The 19,549-nt window shown below is 55.6% G+C and overlaps 1 protein-coding gene and 1 pseudogene across 2 annotated transcripts in view; one reads left to right on the top strand and one right to left on the bottom strand.

The window, feature by feature from the left end:
- Positions 1–19,549, bottom strand: part of TBCD (tubulin folding cofactor D) — a 140,136-nt gene that overhangs the window by 106,712 nt on the left and 13,875 nt on the right. For both annotated transcript variants that reach the window (XM_072782114.1, XM_072782115.1), the window contains 5 exons: positions 16,295–16,427; positions 7,009–7,054; positions 6,274–6,406; positions 1,703–1,845; positions 414–474 (listed from right to left, as the gene is read on the bottom strand). In XM_072782114.1, coding sequence (XP_072638215.1) covers positions 414–474; positions 1,703–1,845; positions 6,274–6,406; positions 7,009–7,054; positions 16,295–16,427 — 516 coding nt within the window. The remainder of the gene's footprint in view (positions 1–413; positions 475–1,702; positions 1,846–6,273; positions 6,407–7,008; positions 7,055–16,294; positions 16,428–19,549) is intronic.
- On the top strand, positions 4,086–5,493 carry LOC140605626 (small ribosomal subunit protein eS12-like; annotated as a pseudogene).

The raw sequence follows: 19,549 nt of genomic DNA, 5'->3' as shown, positions 1-19,549 counted from the left end.
GCCCGCGGCTCCGGATTCAGGGGGCGTGCCAGTGTCTGCTCGCTGCGTGGGGGCCGTGCCTGCCTGCGCAGGGCGGGAGGGGCTGCTGACGGGACACGGAAGAGCAAGAAAAGGAACCCTTGCAAGGCAAAAAGGTGAACGTGGCATGCCCACAGTCCTGCCCACCGCGGCCAGAAAGGCCAGATGATGAAGGAGCCTCATTCCCCAGTAGCTTATGTTCTTTAAAATCAGAACATAAAGTAATAAACATCTATTAGGAAAAAACCATTCCACCTTCGAAAAACCTCTAAGGCATTCGCAGCTCTCAACTGCACATGAAGTGCTGAATGACGGAGGCGCTCACAGACCACAGGCCCCGAGTAGAAGCTGTCGGCCCCAGGCCCAGCTACCGCAGGGGGACGGCGGGCACCTACCCTTTGGCCGCAGACCACCGCACGATTGTGTCCTGGTCCTTCAGCCCAACCAGCAGCTGCTCTGCAAGAACACAGGAAGGCCGAGACCATGAGCCGCACGCACTCCCCGCCATCCTAGGCAGGTCCTGCATTGCCCCGGTCACTCAAGAGCACCATGAGGGAAACTACATTAAGAATCTTAATTCTGGGGCAGCCCGGGTGGCTCAGCGATTTAGCACCTGCCTTCTGCCCAGGGCGTGATCCTGGAGTCCCGGGATAGAGTCCCACGTCGGGCTCCCTGCAGGGAGCCTGCTTCTCCCGCTACCTCTGTCTCTGTCTCTCATGAATAACTAATGAACTCTTTTAAAAAATAAAATAAATAAATAAAAGCAACTCTTGCCATTATTGCTACAAAGTAGACCCCCTTCCATAAGCACAGAACCGGGCAGAAAGCACCGCTGAGGAAGACTTCCCAGAGATCAGTGTCTGCCAGAGGGTGTAGAAAAGAGGGTCTCCTGGGGTCTCGGGCACAGGCCAGACTCCAGGAAGAGCCACAAAGAGACCCGAAGGAAGTGGGAGATGTCAGAGGCCTCTCGGTAAGGGCATGGCAAGCCCCAGTCAATGGAGACCTTGACCGAGGTCACCAAACACGTAGGAAGGACAGGGGTCAAGTTCACTGTGACCGGGGCAGCGTAGGACCCCAGGGGTGGGGGGAGCAGGAGGTGTAGACAAGTCTGAGAAGCAGCTCACTGTGAAGGGGAAGAGAACGGACGTGAGAAACAGTGAGAGGGACCAGGGGGAGGAGCAAGCTGTCCCTCGTGGACAGGGAGGCTGGGGTACAGCTCAACGACGGTGGGAAACCCCACAGTGGGGGTGGGGGGAACCCGACAAGGACGAGTGGGAGGAGTCTGGCAGGGTGTCGGGGCCCCTGCAATGAGGCTCTGCCCTCTGTGTGAGCACGGGGACGGTCCTTGGGTCCCTGGGCCCAGGGCTCGAGTTTGCCGCGGGAGGGACACAGCAGGGAAGCCACCACTCCCTCCCCGGAGGAGGCGGCCTGGGGGTGGTGGCTGCACCCAGGAAGGCATGGTGGAGGGCGGGGTACCTGGTCCCGAGCTAGAAGGGAGGGGCGGGCTCACCCCGGGGAAGCGCTCGGTGAACAGAGTGACAGGGACACCGGACTGCAGGCCAACGGCCACAAGCTCCTTGAAAGGTGCGGAAGGTCCCAGAAGGCCACGTGACGCTGGCACAAGAGGGGAGAGGGCACGCAGCCGCGGAGGAGCATCCCCCAGGCCCGTGGGGGTCCCACCCACCTATCACGCTCTCCACGTCCTCGGGCACGTCATAGTCGCCGTCGCTGTCGCAGTCAGCAGTCTCCGCGGGCATCTGCGACCCCTCCGGACCCTGCAAGCGCGGCTGCAGGTTGGCGGCCAGGGAGCGGCAGCCGCGCTGGTACCTGCGAAGACATGCTGCCTGAGCCGCAGCCGCCAGGAGCGAGCCTCCAGGGAGCCATGGGCCTGGGGCCGTGACTCCCTGTGTGCGACAGGCGGCCACGCAGCCCTGGGAGGCACCCACGGGGCTGCCCACAGGGACCCCCAGCGCGGAGCACAGCGCCCGCCCGAGCCCCTGCAGTGGCGCCGGAGGCCGGGGTGAGCGCACCCAGCGGACGTGATCACAAGGGCTCCTGCCCGAGCCCCAGCAGCCCTGCCCTCCGGCCGCTGAGCCACAGGCGTGTCCGTGGCTGGCCTGGCCCCGGCTGTCCACGCCACTGCCTCGGGGGCGGACCCCCAGCCACGCACAAGCACAGCTTCAGGGACACGGAACCTGACGCCACCCGCAGCCCAGCAGTCACCAGCCACCCACAGCGGCCCACTGTGACGTCGTGCCATCCTCTGCCGTTGGTACGGCCAGACCCACAGCTCCGGGCCAGGAGGCTGCGGCCGTGAGGGGCTGTCCCTCCCAGGGAGCCTCAGGGAGATGGGGCTTCCGCCTCACCACCCCTCTTCGCCAACACAGGCCGGTCGCCACGCTGCACCGCACGCTGTGCCCCATGCGCCGGGACCTATGGGAGGCCTCCAGCAGACAGCCGCGGGAATGTGGCCCCCCAGGACATGCGCGCCCGCGGGTGGGGCCCCACCCCCCAACTGGACACCCTGGTGAAGCCTGAGACACACCCTGACCACGGCCCCAGCTACGGTGCACCCAGATTCCAATCCACGGAAATGAGGGCATCAAACACGCACCATTTTAAGCTGCTCAATCTGGGGGTACCGCTACACGACTGGGATTCTGTCCTTCATAAGAAATCCATGAGGGGTCTTTGTCCTTCTGGATGGAGGGTCTTTTGTGACAATGAAGGGACCTGGAAGCTCCCAGGCCCCTAAGGATGCAGACTGGTCACCGTGGGAACCAACCAGAGACTGAGGGCTGGAACCTGACTCTCACCTCCTGAGCCCGAGAGGACAGGGGCTGAGGTTCAATGAACCGCCAATGGCCGATGGTTTAACCAATCGTGCCTCCGTAATGAAGCCACCGTAGAACTCCCGCAGGACGGGGTTTGGAGAGCTCCTGGGTGGTGAGCGTGTGTAGACCCAGGGAGAGGGCGGTGTGTGGACAGGGCACACCGCCCCCACGCCCCACCTGCGCTTCTCTCCCACCTGACTGTTCCTGACCTGTACCCCTTTAGAGTAAACTGGTCCTCTAGTTAACAAAATGTTTCTCTGAGTTCTATGAGCCGCTCTAGCACGTTAAATGTGCCCGAGGAGGGAAGTGTGGGGATCCCAATTTATAGTCAAGGCACAGGTGACAACCTGGACCTGCTCCAGGCATCTGAGTGATGCAGGTGGGGGCGAACGGGACAGTCTCGTGGGACGGAGCCCTTAACCTGAGGAATCAGACACTACCTCTGGGTAGACAGGGCGAGAACAGGGAGACACCCAGCTGGCGTCCAGGGAATCTGCTGGTGTGGGGAGAAAAACCACACTTGAGAGCAGGTGTCAGAACGGGAGTAGCAGCACATCACTAACACAGGTAGAGCATCCCCCGCCACCACAGGAGCGTCCTCAGAATCATAACCTGCCTGCATGGGACCCATCGAGGCCGTTCCCTTGCTCCTGTTCTCAAATCAGTACGCACACTGAGTATCTCACAGGAACATACTCACCCAAACACTCAGCAACCACAACTACAAAGATGACAGACCTTAGGCGGCCACGGGCTTACCGTTCTGCCATCAACAACTACAAAACCCGGATGGAAGTTGAGACCAGCCAGTGGCACACACGAGATGACAATCAAGGCTAGGCTACCATTTCTCACAGCAGGAGGTGCCAAGAGTACCCCACCTTCACCTACTTTCTCCCCAAAGGTCCTCTCTAAACCACAACACAGGAAAGAGAGCCCAAGCACATAGCAGCAGTCTTGCCTGGTGATGAAAAGAATTCACAACCACAGAGATGGTGACTGTCTGGGGAGAGACGCCGGAGAAAAACTGAGAAGGAAATCCACAATTGTGCACAGAAGTCCCCTTGGACGACCCCTAAGACGTGTGAGGGCAGGACGAGAACCAGAAGCACCGTGAAAGAGCAGGCAGGAAGCTGAGAGCTAAGCAGAGTCCAGAGGTCACGTAAGGCTGGAGAGTCCCCGCACGTGGGCCCAGCAAGGGAGACCAGGCAGCGGCACGCTAGAAGACGGGGCATGACGAAGGAGCAAGGGCTGTGCTCCGGGGAAGAGGAGCGGAAGACAGACCATCCTAACGTGGCCCCAGGAGGAGGGAGCAGCCCCAGCAAGTTAGCAGCCTGCCAGACGGGCTTGCTCCTGGTCAAGAAGGCAGCCGACAGAAGAATGACACTGAAGATAAAACACAAATATAACAGAGAAGATAAAATGGAAGAAAAAGGAAGAGACAGAAAAAAATAGCAAGATGATAGATTTCCATTAAATGTACACAGAAATGCAAACCAAATAATTAGGCTGCTGAGTTCTTTTCCTTCCCACATAAAGGTTTACAGTCCCTGTGATCATTCATTCCACGTGTCAACTGAGCTGGAGTACTCAGATGTTCAGCCAAATGTTATTCTGTGCGTGCCTGAGTGCTTTTGGGCGAGATGAACATTTAAACTGGTAGACTGAATAAACCAGATGGTCCTCCCCAGTGTGGGTGGGCCTTGTCCAATCAGTGGAAGACCTGAACAGAGCAAAGAGGACAACCGTCCGCCGGGGGAAGGAGTTCTTCCTGCCTTTAGATTCAAATGCCACCATGAGCCCTCCTGGGTCTCCAGCTTTCTGACTCACCCTGCAGATCTCGGGACTTGCCAGCCTCCACAACCACATGAGCCAATTCTTCACAAGTGTCGTGCAAGCGCACGCACATGCCCACTTACCCTACTGGCTCTGTGTCCCTGGAGAATCCTAGTAACAGTACTGAACATTAATTTTCCAAGGCATTTTGGAAACTAACCACTAACACTTAGTCTCATAAACAACTTCTTACAGAATGAGTTATGTGACCCCCAAGGCTAATTAAGTAAAACATCATTAGAACATTAACACACTTCTCTGGAATTTGCTGGAATTTGAGCCAAAGGCTGAGTCGAACTTTACCGAACAATTCCTCCCAAGCCACCCATATCAATTCTTGAAATAAAACGGAAGACTCTCAGCTCTGTCCCTGCCACCAACGAGTCACACGGAGGCAGAGGTTCGGATGTACTCAACAGTGAGGAAGGCACTGCTGCTAGGGGACAATCAATGAACATTAATACTGATTCACAAGAGGCTGAAGACCACCCTCATCCACAATGGCCTAGCACGGGAATTTGCAAAGCTGCCAAAGCCTTAGACACGTGCCCGACCCACCTCTGTGCGCTTGCATCAACTGTGAGGAGCCGGTGTGTGTCGAGCTGGTGCAGGCGCTTTGTGCTGAGCGTCAAGTCAACCTAATTAAGGTTGATGACAATGAGAAAAGAGGGGAATGGATGGGCTTCTGTCAAACAGAGAAAAGGAAGATAAAGTGGTTGGCTGCAGTTGTGTGATGGTTAAGGACTACAGCAAGGAGTCTCGGGCCAGGGATGTCATCGAGGAATGCTTCAAACACAAGAAATGAACCAATACAGAACTTGGTTCCTGTTCCTCATGAAAATACAAAAACAAAAAAACAAAACAAAAAACCCAAAGAGTGGACAGGCCGGGTGGCTCAGTAGTTTAGCGCCGCCCTCAGCCCAGGGTGTGACCCCAGGGTCCTGGGATCGAGTCCCAAGTCGGGCTCCCTGCATCGAGCCTGCTTCTCCCTCTGCCTGTGTCTCTGCCTCTCTCTCTCTCTCCCTATCTCTCATGGATAAATAAAATCTTAAAAAAAAAAAAAAAATTCAAAGACCGTTAAAAACACAGTACTCCAAGCGTAGCAGAGAAGTCTGTGTCTGTGGGAGCCACTAATGCCCCAGCAATCTGTTAAATAACGCAGGCTACCCTCAGACCATTAGTTAAAACACTTTCCGTCCGCAGGCAGAGACAGCCTGGCTTTCCGAATCAACCTCACGGAGCAACAGCTTGCTCCTCTTTGAAAGAAGCTTGTACTCAGCGTGATCCCTAGTGGAGCTTTCCCTTTCGTGAGCCCCAACTGGTAGTCATATTGCACCTGAATAACGTCACATAAAATGCAAAAGCAAACTTTCCTTACCACCACTCCAGCTTCAATTATCCTAAGATGTAGGGACAGGAAAAAAATAAACTAAAAGGAAAACCTTTCCTTCAGAATTAGAAACACTACTGAGACACAGAAAATGAAACGGAAGCAGAGGATAACCAGCATCCTCTGCCATGGCCACCTGCACCCAGGCAATCCCACACCAGCTCCCCGACAGACACTCAGGCCTGGCCCACTGACCTCCACTTTGCCACCCTGGGCTTCAGGAAGGTCAGTCCCAGCCGCTGCACGAGCTTCACTCCAAGTTTCCGGAGCAGGGTCTGGTTGCTGTCGGGGAGGTTGCAGCCCTCCAGGCACTTGAGGACGGTGGCAGCTGCAAATAACAGCACGTTCAGCTCAGACTGGGGGGGGAAGGATCTTTTTTTTTTTTTAAGATTTTATTTATTCATGAGAGACACAAAGAGAGAGAGAGAGACAGAGACAGAGACACAGGCAAAGGGAGAAGCAGGCTCCCTGCAGGGAGCCCAACGTGGGACTTGATCCCGGGACCCCAGGATCATGACCTGGGCTGAAGGCAGACGCTCAACCACTGAGCCACCCAGGCACCTGGGGGGAAGGATCTTATATGATCTCCCAAATTGCACAATCTGTGTCTGGCACCCACATTAAAACCACAGTTGAGGGACACCTGGGAGGCTCAGCAGTTGAATGTCCAGGATAAAATGTGAAAGAGAGGGCAGCCCCGGTGGTCCAGCGGTTTAGCGCCACCTTTGGCCCGGGGTGTGATCTTGGAGACCCTGGATCGAGTCCCACGTTGGGCTCCCTGCATGGAGCCTGCTTCTCCCTCTGCCTGTGTCTCTGCCCCCCCACCCCGTCATGAATAAATAAAATTAAAAAAAAAAATGTGAAAGAGACAGTTGATCATACACAGGCCGACTCACATTGCCAACACATCCTGATACAAACAGACCTTACCGTAGGGTAAACAGTCCTCACGCTTTCCATGCTTAAATATTTGCGCCTAAGAGAAAAAAAAATTCTTTTAAGTGTTAAAAAACATATTTAATATAAACATATATATAAATTTACATATTTACAAATCCAGAACATAAATTATCAAAACAGTTCACTGCATCTTTCCTGATTTTTACTCTAAATAGCACAGAATAACAGAAGACTAGTTCCCATACACGATAAAGGGATCACAAGAGGCAGGAGAGGCCACGTCCCCAAAGGACACTGTGATCTGGGGCTGCAACCGTAAGGCCCAGTCTGCCTAGGGAGGGCAAGGTGTCACCACTGACACATGCCATTAAGGGCATCAGCCGAAGGAGGAGAGTGGAGGACCTCAGGGGGTTTTCCTTGACGACCCGTGCATAAGTGAAGGTGCCAAAGGGCACAAGCTACAGGCCCAGCAGCTCTCAGGCTCAGAAGTAAGTGCACCACACGCTCCTGCAGCGCCAGGCGTGCTGGTCAGCAAGTGAGCAAGGGCTCCCCGTGCTTCGGACACACGTTTGCTCGTCCCGTGGGCCCCGGGGAGCTGTCTCCCACGCCCGCTCCCTCAGCCAGGCACCACCCCCAGACTCACAGCCCTCACAAGCTCCAGAAGCTCAACCTGAATTCCACCCTCCACTCCCGGGTCTGGAAGAAAAGGGGGCTGATTCACACCAGCATGCAAGCCTCGAGCACGGAGCACTTCTAAGACTTTCTTAGAGAATTTCCTCTCCTCCCAAAACGGTATTTAAGCTGCAAAGTGAGAACTACTTGTTTCGGATGGGAAGGTGCGTGAGCCGTGTGCGCTAGCCTCCCCGGCCCCCCAACACCAGATCCGGACAGCGAGCTCAGCCCTTCGAGCTGCCCCACCGGCATCAAGGGGCAGACGGGCTACCCCGTGCCACCCTATCAGGACCCACAGAATCGTCACAATGGCTGTGGTGACAAGCCACAGGCTCCGGGGTGGGCTGTCAGCCAACAGAGAACAAACCCCCAACTTAGGAAATCCACCCTGTAGGCCAGAGCGCTACCGTCGCAGCCTGGACGGCAGACACTGCCCGGCAGCAGGATGGGGACACGGGGCAGGGTCACAGAGACGGTCCACGCCGGTGCAAAGGTCTGCAGGGAAGGAGGGGAGGACGGTGAGCAGCCAGGAACACAGCCAGCAGCACTGGACAGGTAAAGCATTCCCTGGGGGGGCCCTCGCTCGGGTCATGAGCCCGAGACCATGGGGGTCCTGGGATCAAGTCCCGCATCGGGCTCCCTGCACATCAGGGCGTCTGCTTCTCCCTGTCTGCTCCCCTGCTCCTGCTCTCTCCCCCCTCACTCTCGCTTGCTCACTCAAATTTTTTTTTTTTAAGTGTTTCTTGGGTTCATTCACCAACTATTAAGAATTTAAAATATCATGACATGCCAGGAGTGATCACTCATGTGAACGTTCTTTATTTGCCAAACTCCTCACAAAGTGTAAGAGAACAGAACAAAAGTGGCGAACACTGGCTGACACGGGCCCAGCGCTGGGCACGGGCACACGGCAACGGCCCCAGCCTGTCCCCACCCCACGAGGCGGCCCGCAGCGAGGCCCAGCCACTGTCTGGACTGACCTCAGGGTACCGGGACTGTGTCCCTCTGCTCCTCCCAACCTTGAATCCCACAGGGTCACCCAAGCACTCTGTGCACCTGGGGAGGAGGGTTACCAGGAACCAACCTGTGAACAGATTCCGGAGGGCAAAGGGATGAAAAGGAAGGAATACCACGCACGCGCGTGCACACACACACACCCCAATGAAGAAAAGCGCTTTTTTTTGGTTAGTTTTTTAAGACTGCATTTATTTATTCAAGAGAGAAAGAGTGAGCATGAGTAGAGGCAGAGGGAGAAGCAGACTCTCCGCTGAGCAGGGAGCCCAACGCAGGACGCGATCCCGAGACCTGAGCTGAAGGCAGGTGCTTTACCAACTGGGCCCCCCAGTCGCCCGGGTCTGTGTTCACACGTAAAAATGGGGCACGTGCACTGCCGTGGGCTCTTGCAAGCATGTGGCTCTGCAGACACACGCGGGGCAGTGAGCTGGGCGAGGGGAGGCTGAACCACTCTCATCTCCTGACCGTCTTAAGGATTCACCAGCCGGGCCGGCAAGTGGGAGGTGCGCTCCTCTCTCCAAGGAAGCACACAACATGAAGCAGCCACACACGCTGCACAAGCAATTACGCCTCTTTGAGATCTGAAAGAAATGATGGTCGGGTCTGTTTCTGTTGTTCTAGAAACCAGCACAGTGCAAGGTGCAAACAAAAGGAGTTTCTTAGTAATCACTCTCCGCTGCCACACCTTTCCATCGCTACCCACCCAAGCCTGCTTTTCTGCAACGTGCACACCAGCTTCCCCCCTCCCCGGGGCATGTTCTGTGCGCGGTGAATCATAGGCCGTCGGCGGCTCGGGAGCCAGTCCGCCCGGCTGCCGAGCAGGAGACGCTGGTCTCAGGCTCCCTGAAGCACCACCAAGTCAAGGCCAAGGAAAGCAGCTCCACCCACGACCTGGGCAAAAGGCCCCCCATGCCACGCCAGCTCCGGGGGCCCTTGGCGGCTCCCGTGAGCTCTGGGAGCTGGTGAGCACGCTCTGAACCAGCCTGCAGGGCCCCTCAACGTGTGGTCCTGTCCTGTGCGCCCCAGGAAAGCGTGCTACCACGAACACCGGCAAGCAGCCGGACAGGGCTCGGCCAGGTGCTCCCCCCTCTGCACCCCTGACCCGGAGCAGCACCGGGCCCCTCACGGCAGTCAGGCCACACGCGACACAGGTAACTGTGAACACCACCGGCAGCGACCCCACCAGCTCCCGGGCGGACAGCATTGAGAGGTGGGCCACGTCCTCCGCCGCCCCACAGCAAGCCCACCCAAGGCCACAGCTCTCGTGGACGGCCGCAACGGCGCTTCGCAGAGGAATCCTAATACACACACTTCACAGTTCAGAGCAAATGACCCTCCTCCCACCTCCGGCTGGAACCTACTGCCTCTGCAGGCTGTGAAGGAGCCTGCTATGTCTCCCCCCCACCCCCACCCCGGGACAGCAGGAAGCTGGGGCTGCCGGGAGGAGCACTGAGAACACAGAAGCAGGGGGGTCCTGAGGACAGCGCCCACCCGGGCTGCACCCCCTCCAGGGGGAGCCCCGCCAGCAAAGGGGGCGAGCCGGGGGGACCAGAGGCACCTGCAGCCCCAAAGATGCAAGCCCTCTCCTCTCCTCTTGAGGACGACCACGCTGGGTGCGGCCCTCGGACCCCCACCGCCCAGCTCAGGGCGCCAGTCACACGCCACACACTGACCCGCCACACAAAGACCCTCAAGGACCTTTAACAGCAGGTTCCAAACACTGCAAAGCTGAGAGAAGTGGAAGCTCCCCGTTATGAGGGTTAGAATCAACCCGTGAGCAACAGAGCTGGGCCTGCTGCGGCCTCCACAGCGGAGGGGGGAGGGCCAGCAGGACACGCGGGACAGACCCAGGATGAGCAGGACCTCAGGCCCCCGGGAGGCCTCTGTTATTCCCACTGGCTTCAACAGCTGACAATTTTAGATAAAAATAACTTTCTCAATCGAGAAGTACCAGAAATCCTAATCGCACGTCCCCCACTTGCCTGCCCCAGGACGGACGCGAGGTGCAAGGACACGCCTACCACAGAGAACCCAACACCACGCGTGCACCAGGGCAGGGAGGGGCTCTGAGCCCACCCGAGGCCCCAGCCCCCCCGCGTGGACGAGGAGACGCAGGGCAGGAGGAAGAAGGGGCGGCCCCGCAGAGAGAGCCTCCCCGCTGCCTGGTCTCCTAACCCCGGGCATGGTGACAGGCGCCAGCGCAGGGCCCGAAACCCTGGTGAGCCCACACGGCCCGCCTGCCGCCCCCCACCCCCGGGCCCCAGAGCGACAGCACCAAGGGTTGTACAGACAGAACCCAGCTGCGGTGGGGGTGGGGGCCGGGGACCCGGCTTGGGCCTGGCCAGCTCCCCTCCGGAGAGGCCCCGGGCACAGAGCCCCGCGTACCAGGACAGGACAGCCTGGCCGGGACACACCCTGAAGCCTCGTCCACACGGCCCGAGCCTGCACCGGGGCCCCACGTGAACGCTGCGGAGGGGGACTCACGGGGCGTGAAGCACAACGGGTGCACCGAGCTAGGGCCCTGGGACGGAGGAGGGGGAGCAGGAGCCAGAGGTCAAGGGGGGATCGGGAGAAACCTCAGCTGCCCCCAAGCGGCCAGGAAAAGCCTGAGGAACACCTGCTTCCAGGGAGGCGTGAGACGGGAGGCCAGGCCCCGTTCTCCTGAGAGCCCGACCCCCGAGGGCAGGAGCGACGAGGGCCCCGGCCATCCAAGAGGTGGGCAGAGCCGTGACCGTGAGCGACAAGGCCGGCTCCCTGCAAGCGTGCACCTGTCCAGCAGGACACATCGTCTTCTCATACGGCAGGCGTACAAAGCAGGCCCGTCACTGCGGTGGAAGGCGGGCCACACACCGTGCGTGTTTCAACAAGACTCCAGCCACCACGCTGCCCGCCCCGCGTAAATTGCTGAGTCACGTGAAATTAAAACAGTTTCAGAGTTGGCGGCTCCGTGGACTTAAACCCACGGGAACGGAAGGTACCTATCTCACGTGAATTCCACAGGAGCACACGAACACTACGCGCATGCACACACGTACTGGAAGACACGCACGTTCATATGGTTCTTGCCGTGCCTCCCCCCACCCAAACCCTGCCCCAGCTGGGGCCAGGGCCGCACAGCCCTGTGGAGACCGTCTGTCCTCCGGCCACGCTGCACCCCAAATGAAACCACAGGGTGCCATTCTCCAGAGAACCGGGAGAGAAATCAAAGCCTACGTGAGAAGTGTTTTGGATAATCAAGTGGCTTCTCTTCATCTTCAAAGAGCATGACACGCACTAATTAGCCTCCACACCACCCTGTGAGGTAAGAGGCTTGTTATTTCCCTTCCACAGGCGGGGAGCACGGAGCAGGGCCTTCACCTCCGCCTGGGGTCACGGGTGTCGCTACAGGCTGTCCTGAGGCTCGGGACTGGCCCACAGCAGATCGGCCTCCCTTAGGGCAGCAAAGCACCCAAGGGCAGAGCCAACACACCCTGCAGCCCAGGACGTGCGTTTCTGGTACATCCTGCCCTTGCAGAGGCGACAGCCGCTCTACCTGGACACTCCCTTTATTGACTTAGACTTCAGGCAAAACCAGAGAGGCTTCGGCGTCTCGCCTCACACACGCACTCAGCGCCAGGGACAGGATCACTTGGTTTTTAAGGTTTCCAGCAAAACGTCTTCTCCTTTAATGAGAACTGTGCTTTCATCAAGGATAAGTGACCTTCGCGGTGAAGAGGGCACACGGTCGTAACCGGCAAAGAGGAGAGTGTTTTACTGCCACTCAGCACACCTGCCTGGTGTTCCCCCCGCCTCGCAGCCATACAGGGCAGGCACGGAGGGAAACCCCACAGCACCAGTCAGTCCTCCGTCCTTCGATCTCGGCAGTGGAAGCCAGGACGGCCCAGCTATCAATAAGGAAGCACACATAGCGTATTTTCAACTTTTCATACTTGGTTTTCCTTCTCTGAACTTTATCAATTTGCAATAATCCAATTGCTTAAAGTACGACTAAACCCGAGGACCTTCAAGTGATAGGAAACTGCCAGACTCCAGTCCCCCCCATCCCCCTACAAGAGTTAAAATTCATCGCTGCAAGAGAAACATGCTTCCAGGAAAATAAAGTCAAACCCTAGTTTCGATGGTGCTCGTTACGAGTTCACCTGTTTTGCCTAACACACTAATGAACAGGTGGATAGAAATGAAGCCAAGTGCATCAAAGGAGACAGATGAAATCCGAAAGCACAATACACCTGCAAGTTTCATCATGCAAAGCGGACGCCCAGCCTCTGCTGTGCAGGTCTGACGAGCTCATGGCGAAACCTGCTCCCTGCTCGGGAGAGCCCAGCACCCACACCACTTCCTCCTGCCCAGGCGGCATCAGCAGTAATTACACCAAACCACCCCTTTGTAAAGGAAAAAGAGAAAAGGAAACAAGACGTGTGATTCCAGAAAGACCTAGGGGCTGCAGAAGGCTCCGGGAGGCTGGACCCTGCGGGCGGCCGCTTCCCAGCAATCCCATTCACTCTCCTCCCTGGGGTCTGGGCTGCCCTGTCAGGCCGTCGCCCACCTTGCTGAGGGCACGCCTCTCCGGGCAGTGAGGAGCAGCTGCCAACACTGCTTCACTGCCCTGCTGGGCGGATGGGGTGGGAGCTCTTGGGAAAATCTCCCTATTCCTCAGGAAGGAGAACAAGAGACCTTCTCCTAAGTGTGGAGCCTGCAGACGTCCCGGGCACTACCCCACTCCTGGCTGGCTCTCCCCCACTGAGGAGAATGCTGACCCAGGCCCACAGCTGGCGGGACAACACACGGGGCCTGCCTTTCCCACACCAGCCCTGGGTTTTACCACCAAAGGCATGCGTCTCCCACCTAGGAACAAGAAACAGAAAACCTGGGAACAATCTAGAGACAAACAACACAATCATCAAAATTTTTTTTAAAAAATAAAAGGACCCAGGGCGGAGCAATTGCAGAACCAGACAAATAGGGGTCCCCATGTCCTTCTCAAGCCTTCAGTAAGAGCACCAGCGCCCCAAGGACCTGACCCGGGGACAAGTGAGCCATCGGGAGCTCTCGCAGGTGGCTTGAGCGCACAGGCCAACCACCGTGTCTTCTGGGAAAGCTGCCTCCTTGCCGCCAGCCCAGGCAGGAGCCACACAGGCCTCACCTGCCTGCAGGTCCCTGGGGCGGTCACACAGGCTCCGGCCCTACAGGCTAGGCGCCCTGCTGGCCCAGCTGCCCCTGTGCACACAAACGCAGCTGTGGCTCCTGGAGGGGTGGCTTTTGGGCAAGGGCTACAGGAGACCCTGGGAGCCCGTCCCAAATGCAAATTCCCGACTGAGCAAAGGTCTAAAATAGGACCATACCCGCAAGAGGAAGTTAGGTCGCCTGTGCCTACTCCTGCGCCCACACTCAGGTGGGTCTAGCATTCCGCCCTGCAGGCCACAGCCGACTGACAGGCCCCAGCTACATTTTGTCAGACCTTCCAATTGTTTCTCCATGACCTAAGACTTCTCAATGTGACTCACAGCAAAAAATGAATAATCCACTTACACCCAAACCTTCACATAAAACAGCTCTGCTGTTCGCCCATCCTTTACCAGAATTAGCTAAAACATAAAGGCACTCCCCCAGGATTCAGGCAACGAGAGCCTGTGTCTCACATGTCCCCCCCACCCCCCATCCACATCCACGTTCAGCGCCCTCTCAGGCCAGCCTCGCCCCGCACTGACTCCCATTACAGCAATTACACTGACAATCCCAATAAAACCCTCTGTAAGCACCACCTCCACACACAGCTAGAAGGAAAGCCACCTGAGGGCACAGGCCACGCGTCTACACAAGCTGATACGCCATGTCTCATCGATGTAACAGGTGTGCGGCCATGAGAAAAATTAAGACCTCAAAAACAGAAAATACTTAAACTGTTAAAAAGCTATTGTTTCATACCCAAAGGGAACTAGAATATACGCTCCAACAAAAAGCTGCACGCAGAAGTTTAAGTTAGCCCCACTCCCAACAGCTAGGAACACCCAGACAGTGGACTACCAGTGGGCGTGAAAAGGAATGAATTACTGACCTAAGCTACAACATGTGGCTGAACTCCGGAAACATGATGCTAAGTGACGAAGGTCAATTGTTGTACAATTCCATTTATGCAAAATGTTCAAAATGAGCAAATCCACAGAGATGGAAAACTAGATTAAGGTTTGCAGAGGGGAATGGGGAGTGACTGTTAATGGGTGTGCGGTTTCCTTTAGCGGTGATGAGAATATTCTGGAATTAGATAGTGGTGATGGGTGTGCAACCTTGTCCATAAACAAAATCATCACTGAATTATACACTTTAAAAAAGTGGATTACTTATGGTATGTGAATTATCTTGGTTTCTTTTTTTTTAAGATTTGAGAGAGAGCACGCATGAGCATGTACATGCACGCACACATGCATGTCCAAGAGAGGAGAAAAGCAAAGGGAGAGCGAGGAGGAGAGATGCAGACTCCCCGTGAGCGCGGGTTCCCAACACGGGTTCAACTCCACGACCCAGGAGATCACAATCTGAGCCAAAATCAAGAGTTGGACGCCCAACTGACTGAGGCACCCTGGCGCACATCTCTCAATATTTTTGAAAACCTAGTGCACAACCTATCACGTTCATACATAGAATGGAACAAAGCGTGAAAAAAGCAGCACCTCAACAGACCACAAGAATTCAGCATATGTTCTACTTTTCCAGGTTTCTTTATAAAATGTCCTAAAATACTCCCATCAACTGAAAGGCTGGCCTTCCCAAAGACAACAGCGGCAGGGGTGGAAAGAAACAGAAGCCGAGAACATTCCTGAGAGAGGCCAGGCAGTCTGTGCCCTAAGCACCCGGGACAGGGACAGGCTTTCCCCAGGCCCCGTGGCCGACCCGGCGCTCACCTCCCCTCCCACAGCTGGGCCCACTGCCCCGGGTGATAACTTTCCACTGGCCCTCACAGCTTCCTACACCTCGTCCCACCCGGCAACAGCCGACACACAGGACAACACCCAAGAAAATGTCACGCTGAGTCATGGGTCCAAACGCCTCCATTTAAAGGCAGTCCAAAATGCCTTGCCCTCCAGAAAGTAGGCCATGGGCCTCTACAGCTTCAGAAACAAGGCCAAGAACCAAGTTTCACCTGCTGCACTTAAAGAGCAAAGAGGAGGCACCGTGCTCACGACACCCCAGACCACGAGGGCCTGGGCAGCTGCCCCTCTTCTGGGAACGTACTCCTCATCAGCACTAAAAAGACGACACAACAGACAGAAGGAGCAGGAAGTGGGCACCAAGCAGTGCGCTCTGGGCGGGTGTTGTTGTGTATTTAACACACTTTTACTAACATCCTAACCCGAGCAGCTGAACAAAAGCAAATTTCAAATCACCTGCCTTACTTCATCAGAGCTGGTTCCAAAAATTACACTCTAACAGGATTACACAGCAGGAACCCGGCGGAGGGTGTGCCCCGCCCGCCCGGCCCAGCTCTATGGACACTGCCGCCCCCTGGTGGCGACGCGCCAGGTGACGGACTGCGCTGCTGGGGTTAATGGTCTCCCTATGCTCGGCCTATTTCAGAATGGACTCCAAGGTGAGCACAACTTGCCCCCCCCCCCCCCGCCCGGGCAGTGTTTACCAGGGCCTGCAGCGTGCCATCCATGGCAATGACCCCCTCGATGGTCTGGAAGGAGGAGCGGGCCAAGGTGTGCAGGCTCCAGTCCAGGAAGCCAGCCATCTTCTTCTGCTTGACATCAGGCCGTGTGACAAACCTGCCAGAAGGATGCAAACAGGCAGGGTGAGCGCTCAACCACGGCCCCAAATGAGGAGAGCTCCCCCTCTGCGGCCCACCGTGTCCTCCCACCGAGAGGAGTCTTCACACCAGGACATCTGTTCTCCACACGGTGGATTACATCCTCCTGTCAGGACACACTCTCCAGGGCGCTCTCTGATGTAAAATACCAGACACCACCCAGACCACGGCCCTCTCTGAGGTCATGTGCCGGTCCCCCACCCCCGTCTCCTCCCTACTGGGCTCCCATTCCTCCTGAGGCCCCCTACGCCGCAGGACCACGTTTACCTGGCCCCAACACTACCAGGAACCCCAAACCCCACCAACACCTACGACTCAGCCCTTCCCTTTCCTTCGCCTCAGGACACTGGACCGCCTCGTACAGCAAAGCCTGGCCCCAGGCCCCAGGCCCCTCTCCCTGCACCTGCCCTGGGTCTCCCTTCCCCATTCCCTCCACCCAAGGCTGCACAGCCCCTTGCAGAGCCCACACCCGCTCAGCTCAGCACTCTCTGGATATTCAGATAGCACGTGCTAGATCCTGCGCGCTCTCTCACACTCCTGGTCTAGGCCAGCAGCCACCCTCCATCCGCCACACCAAACTGGCCTCAGCTATCTGACTCGGGGGCTCAGGTTGAGCCCATGCTCTCCTTGGGAAGCTTCCACTCTCGAGACAGAAACACGGGAAACAGGCAAAGAACATGAAGAGACAGACGGGGGAGACGTGCAGCCTCCCAGAGGGCCCAGGGACACATGGGACCGGAGAGCATCAGGAGAGAGGACCTCACTCCCTTCACCTGCCCCCCACAGAACACGCTTGGTGGGACCCTCCACTTAATGCTGTGCAAACCCGTTTTACGACACGCTGGTCTGCTTCTCCCCCGTGTTGGCACCACGTACATCATGGCCCGCTCCAGAGCGGTGCCCAGTGTGGTTCTGGCACCTGCCTCAGCATCCTTGCGGGAAGCTCTCATCCAACCACAAGCCCTCCACCTCAGGGCCCTCTCTTCCCTCAGAACAGCCACGGCCCAGTGTATCAGACGATGCTCAGCCAGGGCAGTTACACGCAGCCCATTCTGGAACTCTCGGAGAAGCTGCCTGCCCAGCACCTGGCAAACCGGCAGGAGCATTTTTAATGCATTTAAAACCAGCCTCAACCACGCGAACTGTGTACTCGTCCCGACCACTAGGTGGTGCCGGAGAGTCCTGCCGAGTGGTTGCATGTGTCCCCAGGTCACCTTTCCTGGAGGACATCAGGGCAGGACCACAGGGCAGGGCCTCAGCTCCCCAGGCCCCAGATGCCATGGTCCACAGAGTCAAACTTAGCATCGCTGTACCAAACCCTCAGGACTGCTGGTAATAATAAATAATAAAAACATCGTTTTTTCCATTTAACAAATTTGGCAAATGTGTTAGAATCACACATAGTACTAATAAAAGTATGGGGAAGAGATAACCTTGCCAGTTAATTGCACTTAAAACCCCTAAAATGGGAATCCCTGGGTGGCTCAGCGGTTTAGCGCCGCCTTCAGCCCAGGGCGTGATCCTGGAGTCCCCAGATCGAGTCCTGCGTTGGGCTCCCTGCATGGAGCCTGCTTCTCCCTCTGCCTAGATCTCTGCCTCTCTCTCTGTCTCTCTGTCTCTCATAAATAAATAAATAAATAAATAAATAAATAAATAAATAAATAAATAAATAAATAAATAAATCTTAAAAAAAAAAAAAAAAAACTAAAATGTCCGTTCCCCTTCCAGGAATTCACCCCTAAGAATCAATCAGAATGGTCCAAAATTTTACGTAAAACGTTCACAATGACATTGACTTTGCTAACAAGCTGCAGAGCAGCAGTCGCACGTCCCATAGGGGACTGGAGAAACAATAACAGATTCACACCATGATCGTGTTTTGGAAAAAGACTGAATGAAGCTCCAGGCCCATCTGTTGGCACCTGGTACAACAATAATGTTCCCCAACATGCCCACGGACAGAAGGACAAAAGACAGACAGTTACGTCTCTGGGAGATGACGGTACACGTGGAGTTTGTACTTTATATTTTATTTTCCAAAACAAGTGATTACCCTTACAATTAAAAAGAAACTCATTTTTTTAATCACAAGAAACCTCTATCCAGTGAGTACCTCCCTCCCCTCAGGTGAAGCAATGCATGTGGGGCTCACGTGTTCCCCCCCCATCCCAAAATCAGTTCTACACAAGCTCTGCCCTGTGGCGCAGGAAGTGCTTGCACAAACACCTCAGCCAGGTTTCTCTACAAAGGGTTTCTCTCTTTTTTTTTTTTTAAGATTTTATTAAAAAAAATTTTTTTTAATTTACTTATTTATTTAAAAAGGGTTTCTCTCTTTTTTTTTTTTTAAGATTTTATTAAAAAAAATTTTTTTTAATTTACTTATTTATTTATGAGAGAGACAGAGAGAGAGGCAGAGACACAGGCAGAGGGAGAAGCAGGCTCCATGCAGGGAGCCCAAGGGGGGACTCCATCCCGGGATCCCAGGATCACGCCTTGGGCCAAAGGCGGGCACTAAACCGCGGAGCCACCCGAGCTGCCCCCAAGGGTTTCTCTTACCACTTTGTGTAAGGTCACAGCTACACCTAGGTACAAGGGAACCCTGAATGAGATGTTACCCACTTTCCCAATCAAAATATCCAAAAGTTTTCACAGTCCATTTCAACTTTCACAAATATAGAGTGGGGAAAAGCCAAATTTTCTAATTTATTTACTCTATACACTTATTTTAAGTCACCCATCGTACCAAAGATTAATTTGGGAAAACTGCTTTCTGGGATGCCTGGTGGCTCAATGAGTGAAGCGTCCACCTTCAGCTCAGGTCATGATCCCAGGGTCCTGGGATGGAGCCTGGGCTCCCTGCTCAGTGAGGAGTCTGCTTCTCCCTCTGCCCCCTTGCCCTGCTTGTGTGTTCTCTCTCTCTCTGTTTCTCAAATATTAAAAAAAAAAAAAAAAAAAAAAACAGCTTCCTTCCATTCTCACATTTTCTGGAACAATTCTACACAGCTCTCACATGTATACAGCTTTGATGTTCTGCAGAGACGCTGAGGACACTGGGTCAGCTTACCCAGTTCATCAGACAAA

Source organism: Canis lupus, chromosome 16, assembly GCF_048164855.1.
Source record: "Canis lupus baileyi chromosome 16, mCanLup2.hap1, whole genome shotgun sequence".
In the NCBI taxonomy this organism is placed as follows: Eukaryota; Metazoa; Chordata; class Mammalia; order Carnivora; family Canidae; genus Canis; species Canis lupus.
The sequence above is the reverse complement of the archived record's forward strand: the minus strand, read 5'-3'. Positions and strand labels throughout refer to the sequence as shown.